General features: G+C 49.6%; 1 protein-coding gene across 1 annotated transcript in view; it reads right to left on the reverse strand.

The window, feature by feature from the left end:
* Nucleotides 1-7,874, reverse strand: part of itgav (integrin, alpha V) — a 20,310-nt gene extending 12,436 nt beyond the window's left edge. Inside the window, exons 1-6 of the mRNA XM_076157876.1 lie at nt 7,431-7,874; nt 6,560-6,693; nt 2,893-2,984; nt 2,394-2,508; nt 1,961-2,022; nt 1,386-1,434 (exon numbers count right to left, since the gene is read on the reverse strand). Coding sequence (XP_076013991.1) covers nt 1,386-1,434; nt 1,961-2,022; nt 2,394-2,508; nt 2,893-2,984; nt 6,560-6,693; nt 7,431-7,585 — 607 coding nt within the window. The 5' untranslated portion in view covers nt 7,586-7,874. The remainder of the gene's footprint in view (nt 1-1,385; nt 1,435-1,960; nt 2,023-2,393; nt 2,509-2,892; nt 2,985-6,559; nt 6,694-7,430) is intronic.
* Between the last annotated feature and the right edge of the window lie 277 nt (nt 7,875-8,151).

Raw genomic sequence — 8,151 nt, forward strand, 5'->3', positions numbered from 1 at the left:
CAGGAAAAGCATTAGGAAAGATAAGGAGGCAGACGTGTGTGTGTGTGTGTGTGTGTGTGTGATATTGACTCAGCCTGGAGCCATACTTCATCCCCTCTGCGTCACGCCCCGTAAGGACACACAACTCAGCAAACAGGATTACAACACACACACACACACACCCGTCTGGACTTCAGCTGCTTATTAAAGTCTTAAGGTGGTGATGTGTGTGTAGTTAAGTGTGTGATGATGGAACTAACAGCTTCACACTCAAGGAGCCTGAAATCACAGAGACACACAAACAAGATCCACTCCAGATCAGGATTCCTTCTCTACATTCCCAGCAGGTTGGAAGTTCCTGGAAGTCTACGGCTAATAGACCAGGTGGCGTCCTCAGTGTGAGGGTGGAGTCAAAAAACCTGGGACCAAACGCACCTCGAAACAGATGGTAGTGTTTGATTTGGCAGGAGGTTTGGTAAATGAACTCACCAACACCAACACCATTAGCATGCATCCCACTTATCTGTAACAACGAGCGTTTCTGCTGCTTCTGTTTGCCGTCTCAGTCTTGTTTCTTGGAAAAGGGCTTCAGATGGCTGCCAAGTGGGAATGACTTCATCTCTACTGTTTCAGGCCATTGGGTTGGAGGTCCTACACGGGTCCTGGTTCCTTGGTTCCCAACTAAAGAACGTTCCTGAAATCCTGCTAAAGGCCTCCTCACGGTGTCTTTGAGTTTACAGGGTCTCCACAGGAGGTCACCACCACAATAACACAACGCACCCTGTTCATGCTGATCCAGCAGCAATCCAAAACCACCAGGACACACACACACACACAACACAGAGCTGGGAACAAGGCCAAAACAGCCAGCAGCTAAACAACCTGCAGGTCAACATGGTGTACTGTGTATTATTGCAGCAACAACAGCGAGACAGGAAACGTATGCTAGACCAACAGAATGAGACTAAAGACAACGGCAGGTCTAGTGTCGACTGTCAGAAGATCTTCAAAGCAGAACTATGGAGGGTTCTCTTCATGTAGACTCATTGGTCCGGTTCCCTTGCTGCAGCACCACAGTGTGGAGTGAATGAAAATGGATGATGTTTCTTTTGAGTTGAGCTCCCCGTTTTGGGTTCCCGCCCACGGACTGCAGAGGAAACATTCAACACCACCGCCTACTGCCTCACACTATAAACACGAGGGAGTGCCAAACCATAACGTGTCCCCTTTAAGGCCTGTGGGAAAGCAGGCCATCAGCAGGCACGTCACAGGCTGCCAACCATTCAGAGTGAATACAAGAAGGAAGAGTGAATGGAACTGGCTGGCCTGGATCTGCCCTCGGTCTCACACACACACACACACACAGACACAGACAGACACACACACACACACACAGTAACACTCACCCTGCCAGTAGAAGCTGCCAGGTCCTCCCACCACCACTTTGTTGTCCTTCTGCTCCACAAGAAGAAAAAAAAAGATGGCGAGAACTTTACGACTTTATTTTCAACTTGCCACCTCAAGTGGACACAACACGTTACTGCAGCCAGAGACACGAGTGCAGAAACACCCAAACAGAAGCTGCAGGTCAGGGGTACAACACACACCAAGACCTACAGAGTGCAGAAGGGCGTTGGGGGATGGGGTTGCTACAGTTCAGTGTAGGAACGATCTGCTAGACTGGATTTAGTCCTCCAGTGTTTCTATGCGTTTGCTTCTGCCATGATTCTAAAAGGCTGGTATGACATTAGTTGGTTGTTGCTATGTGGCCAGTACATTCTTCCTTTCATGAAGGTTTGGAGCATCACACTTGCTGTTACCATGGTTTTCTAGGCGTTTGGTGGGTGGTGGTTCAGTGGTAGCTGTAGTGTTGAGTTGGACTGATGGGGCTGAGTTGGAGTGTACTTCTAAACCATCTCATATCTTCTCAGAGTGGTGCAGTGTGTACAAACTCATGTTAGTGTGTGAGGAGGTTAGCTACCTTGACGAAGTCAGCACTGAAGCCAGCCTGGCAGAAGCCCTGGCCTTCTGGTGAGATGGCAGCTGGACGGACAAAACCAAGACACAAGAGAAGTCCTGTTAGGTATGATGGACAGCTGTGACAATTACGATTACAAAATGATGTTACTATGCACATACAACTACATTATAAATCATCTCATGCATGTTGGGTTCAGTGCCTGAGACTATGGAACTGTGACACCAGGGACTCCAGCCTGTGGGATCATAAAGGGTTAACGCTTCATCTCTAAATAAGGATTAGAACAATATCTCAACATTTTAGAAAGTCTGGGTAAGTCCTGACTGTATGACCTCTGTGTGAGAGTGAGGACCCTGTGTCTCTGCCTGCAGTACAGTCACCATGGTTCATTACAATCTTGAGTCCTAATAAAGAGCTGGAGGAAAGGACTGACATGATCTGCAGGGCGAGTACTCCACCACCGTGCTGCCTTTCTTCAGGTAACACGTTCCCACCGGCTCTCGCTCGGAGAAGCCAAAGGTCGCCCACTGGTACAGAGGAGCGCAGGCCTGGAACGCACAAACACAGAAACTCAACGTGTCAATGTGTCCCACTGGAGAGGAAGAGGGCTGAGACCTTTCAGATGAAGCTCCACTCACTTTACTACACAAGCTTTCATGCAATTGTTGTGTTCTGGCGTGACATGAGAGGTGGTTGCTATGGGCCCACACACACATTCTTACAGGTTCGGTGGTAGGAGGTGTTTGGGGCGGTCACTATGGAGACGCTGGTGGCTGCAGAGGTTTCTTGGGTTTTATATATTTACTTCCTGGTCCTTGTTGTCAGTTTGGATCATATTGAACATCCTAACAAACTGTGTGTGTGTGTAGGTGTGTAGGTGTGTGTGTGTGTGTGTGCGTGTGTGTGTGTGCGTGTGCGTGTGCACAGCTCACCAGGATGTATTCTCCGTCAGATCGTACTGAGGCCCCAAACCACTGCTTGGATTTGAACTCCATCTGAATCCCATCAGTGTTCTTCCTGTCGTCTGCACAGAGGAGAGTTTTTGTTTTAATGCAGAGCCTTCGGTTAAAGTCAAAGGCTCACACACACACACACACACACACACACACACACACACACACACACACACACACACACACACACACACACACACACACACACACACACACACACACACACACACACACACACACACACACACACACACAGCTGAGGCTATAAATGACTCTGCAGTGCTTTGACAGTCTTTAGTCTTCAGACTGGGGACAGATGGTGCGTCCTCACATTACACCTTTACATTGTCCATCTTGCCCACACTTTCTATGCCTCACTCTGAAAATCACCACAGCAAACCTTCTGCTGGCTCCATAGCCCGATGGCTCCATAGCCCGATGGCTCCATAGCCCGATGGCTCCATAGCCCGATGGCTCCATAGCCTGAGGTCCCTTCAGGTGATTCCTCTACATCAAGACTCTGTTCACTTGGCCCCTCCCCTCCCCTCGCTTGGCTTGTGTTGTGTAATCATGCCTTCATTCTCTTTGATATGATGAACAGCCCATCACCTCCACACTTCACCTCCTAAACCATTTCTTAGGCTTTGTGCAACATGAAGGGAACGATCTGGAAGGAACCAAATGTGAACGTCTCAAATGTTTCAGCAGGCCGGAACAATGTCCTCACACACACTCTGCAGAGGGAGTCATACGTCTGAGGAAAATAAAAACCACAACAGGAACAACACACACACCACAGAAAACACTGAGTCACACACACACACACACACACACACACACACACACACACACACACACACAGGTCCAGTCATGGTTTGACCAGGACGAAGGTCAAATCATCAACAAAGACTTCTATTGTGGGAGAACACACACCCACACACACACACACACACACACATCTAGGCCACTCAATCAGGCAGGAGCTCACAGTGGTTCAGCCCGAGGGAACAACATGGCTGCACAGATTTGAGGCCATCAGAGGCTAAAGAACTTCAGAGAGAAGCATTTTCTGAGTGGACCTGATGGTAAAAGTGGAATCTACTGGCAACAGCACAGAGAGGTGCTCAGGGTGTGTGTTTGTGTGTGTGAGACTGATTGTGTGTATTCATGTTTTGTGTGTAGAGGGGGAGGGGCAATCGCTGCATCGGCATGTGATCTGTGTGTGTGCTTTTGTTTGTCTGTGTGTGTGTGTGTGTGCGACTTCCCAGATCTGAGGCTAAGTTTGGCACGTCTGCCACAGAATACCAACCAGGCTCCACACACACACACACACACACACACACACACACACACACACACACACACACACACACACACACACACACACACACACACACACACACACACACACACACACACACACACACACACACACACACACACACACACACACACACACACACACACACACACACACACACACGCCTGTGTGAGCTGAATGGAGCTCTAAACTCACAGGCTGACCGTGTTACAGAAGCTCTCAGCTCAGGTCTGCACCTATGGGGTTAATGCACGAGGCACACGCGTGTTTCTCATGGAGGAGAATCCCACAAAGGAATCAAACCCAGAACCTCCTCACTGAGACCAAATAAGGTAAATCTATACAGTCCGTCTCAAAGATCCACGCTGCTGCTGAGTGGCGCAATCTACATCCACTGGCCTTGGTTACTCAACACAGGAAATGAGTGCCAGGGCGAGCAGGAACTGATAAACACCAGGAAACAACGGCTGTCTGAGATACCAGATACCAGGCGCAGACAGGGATGACCCGGAGCTTCTGGATGACTCAGCCTCTGCGTGAGGGAGGATGGAGGACAGCGGCGTTCTGACGCTCCTCCCCACATGAAGGCCTGGCTCCAATGTGGGCCAGAGCTTAAACTGAACTTCCATCCCTGCTGCAGGATTTAGAGAGAACACAGCAGGGAAACACTAAACTGTTGGCTAAGCTAAAATAAAGCAGCATGACGGTGAGCACGCGGCGCTCATTAGCTGAGGAGCTCAACACATTTCCTCTGCTTTCACTCTCAGTCACCAACACAGCGGCTGCAGCTAAGCATCAATGAAGTGACTCAAGGCTACAGGAGAGGGCTGCTTAGTGCGGAGACACACTACGTTCACATGTACATCACAACCACAATCACATGTGGATCAAGACAGTAAAACCTCACCTGAACACCATGTGACTGAAATCAACTCATCAAAGTTGCCTCTTCATCACTTCCCTGCAGTAATCTGACAACAAACACCAATGAGGTCGTTTGTTCATAGTTTTCCCCCTCTCAAGTTACCCAATCTTTGAAGTCCTAGACAACCATTCAGACTGCTTGTCGTGTGTTAACACCAGGTCACCACTAGATGGTAGCAGAGACTACAGACGGTACCGCCTTCAAACTGGATCTGGATCAGTAGGATCTGGACCTGGTGGTCAGATTGTATGTATCCAGGCACAGCCAATGGGAGGATGACATCGTCCTGCTCCTGTTCACACAAACATGCAGGTTTGGGCTTTGAGGCTGAGGTTTGATTCTCTGTTAGAATTGAGTTTGTGTTGCTTTGTCAGCTCAACAAAACAACATGCTAATAATAATAATAATAATAAGCAACATTTCTATGTCCAAATTGGTCCAGTCAGGCTCAGCAGAGCAGCCAACAAAGTGTGCAAATGTTTGGATTCAGTCAGTAACATTTGCAGGAGGCCAAGCAGCCGTTTATGGGCAGAATGAATCAGCACTGATGTTTGTCTACGCAAGAGAAGAGGAAGACTAACAAGATGTGGAGAACTCACAGCACTCCTGGGTTTCTCCTTTCATTGTTGACGAACAAAACTGTTGCATTATGGGCAAACAAAGGAAAGGAGGAGGAGGAGGAGCAGGAGGAGGGGAGAGGAGGAGGAAGAGGAGGAGGAGCAGGAGGAGGGGGAGAGGAGGAGGAGCAGACCTCCACACAGCGACGTGTCCACACACCTCCTCCTCCACAACATTCCTGAATGGGTTCTGACACGAGATAACAGCCAAACTCAACCCTGATTATACCACCAGGAACACAAACTGTGAAAGCTGCCGGGGGCCATCATCATCATCATCAACGTGATGAAGCAACATTAAAGAGACTCCACCTGAACCCAACCAGCGGAGAGAGAAGAAGCTAAAGCACAAACATCTGAAGCTAAATGCTGCACGTTACTGCTTTCATTCCTTTACATCAAGACGCCACCCTCTTCTTCTTCAAACTTCACTCTTTCTTCATCAAGTTCAGTCAGCAGCATACTGTTGCCATGAACTACAAACACATGTAACTCCAAACCAATGTGTTCTAGAGAACTGAAGCTCCCAAACAGCAGCAAACAACTGAATCAGATGGAACCAGATGACTCAGGCTAATGTCCTCCTCGACTTAGCTTAGCCTGAGTCAGTTAGTTACAAGAACTGTTGGGCCGAGATCCCCACCCCAACCTGACTGGTGGAGCAGGGGCCTCCTCCCCCTCCTGACTGTCTGTCTGTCTGTCTGACGGGCGTGTCAGGTGAGGCAACCTGCAACCTTTGTAGCCATAAGCCTTTGTAGCCTGCGGCGGGGTTCGTGCTGGTACCTGTGTCGTCAAACTCCAGCTGCTGGCAGGCGGCAGAGTTTTTCCACGGACAGCTGAACACGGCTCCTCTCTCCACAACACTGCTGGAGGAGGAGGACGAGTTGGCCCGAGGAGCTCCGATCAGAACGTCGGACCTGAGGAGAGAAGACGTCCAACATGAACTCAGTAAAGGCTGGAGACTCGTGTGTGTGTGTGTGGGTTTGGTGTGCTGGTGTTGTGTTGTTCACCATTACTACCACAAATACTTCAGTTGTTGGTCTGTTCTGATGCATTTAAGGGGACTTCCAGGTTCCGTGACATCACTATAATAATAATAATAATAATAATATAAATAAATAATAGGTAATTGGAAGGACTATGGAGGGGGTAGTTACTGTCCTGACCCAGAGGAAGACCACCCACCGGCATGAAAGAGCATTTGTTCAGCAGCGCATGGAGCTCCTCTCCTCTCTCTCTCCCAGAGATAGAGCATCACAGAGGGGCAGAGCGGCAAACAGAGCCTACTTGCCCAGTAAAGGTCAAAGGTCACAAACAACACCTAAAGGAAACTTCCTGTAACACATCTGAGCTGAAGTTAGACTAACATGTGTGTTTCAGGTTTCTGTGCCAAACTCAGACAGACAACAACATATTAGATGAGATGCTGCCTGTCAGTCATTCACATTCAGACTGTGTCAAAGTTGTTTTTGCTTCTGAGCTTCAAGCTTTAAGGACAAATCAGCTCCTTGTCCTCCTCTGTAAGGAGGTCAGAGACACTTATGGACCGGTCAGCTCTGGGGACATTAGGAGTATAACATGTAACTGTAAAGAACATCTGACTACAGGAAGCTGATTTAAACCCTTTGTGGCGTCAGTCACAAACTCAGCTTACTTCTGGTCGTTCTGGGGCTTGAAGAAGTCCACCGAAAAGCCGAAGTAGCTCCGCTCGGGTCCGGAGAACACGGAGGGTTTGTCCGTGTCCAAGTTGAAGGCTCCGCCGCGCTGGACGCTCACACACAGCAGCAGAGCGAGCAGCCGTCCCGCCATGGCTGACGCTGACCTCCGCGACGCGACACCGATGGAAGCGCTTCGTCTGTCCCGCACACAGTCGCTCCGCTCGGGTCAAGCTCTCACCGCATCCCCGCCGCCACAGAGCCAGAGAGCCGAAGAGCCGGAGCAGCGCGGAATGTTAGCCTGGTTTACCCGACAGTGGCGGCGTAGACACGGACGACGGACCGGGAGAGACGGCGAGTGTGTGTGTGTGTGTGTGTGAGAGAGAGAGCGTGTGAGTGAGTGTGCGACTGAGAGTGTGTGTGAGTGTGTGTGTGTGTCACAAGCAAGCTTGTGCCAACCAGCCGAAGTTAAGCTTCCTCAAGATACAACCAATCTCCGGTCCTGCCTTTCAGAATAAAAGCATCGCGGAGTCCTGGGCCCAAAGTCAGACTCAGGTTGTCAGTGTTGACATTGATTGACGTTATATGATGAAGACTCATGCTGCCTTCACACTGCACAGGAGTGTACAGTAGGGGGCGCCACTACGCACAAAGGAAGATTCACTTGTTGGCTGCTCTCCAGATAAACACAAAGCCGGTGAGGGTGGAGCAGAGTGTGTA

Source organism: Genypterus blacodes, unplaced genomic scaffold (assembly GCF_046128005.1).
Source record: "Genypterus blacodes isolate CSIRO-AG114 ecotype Tasmania unplaced genomic scaffold, CSIRO-AGI_Gbla_v1 ptg000075l_1, whole genome shotgun sequence".
Classification (NCBI taxonomy): domain Eukaryota; kingdom Metazoa; phylum Chordata; class Actinopteri; order Ophidiiformes; family Ophidiidae; genus Genypterus; species Genypterus blacodes.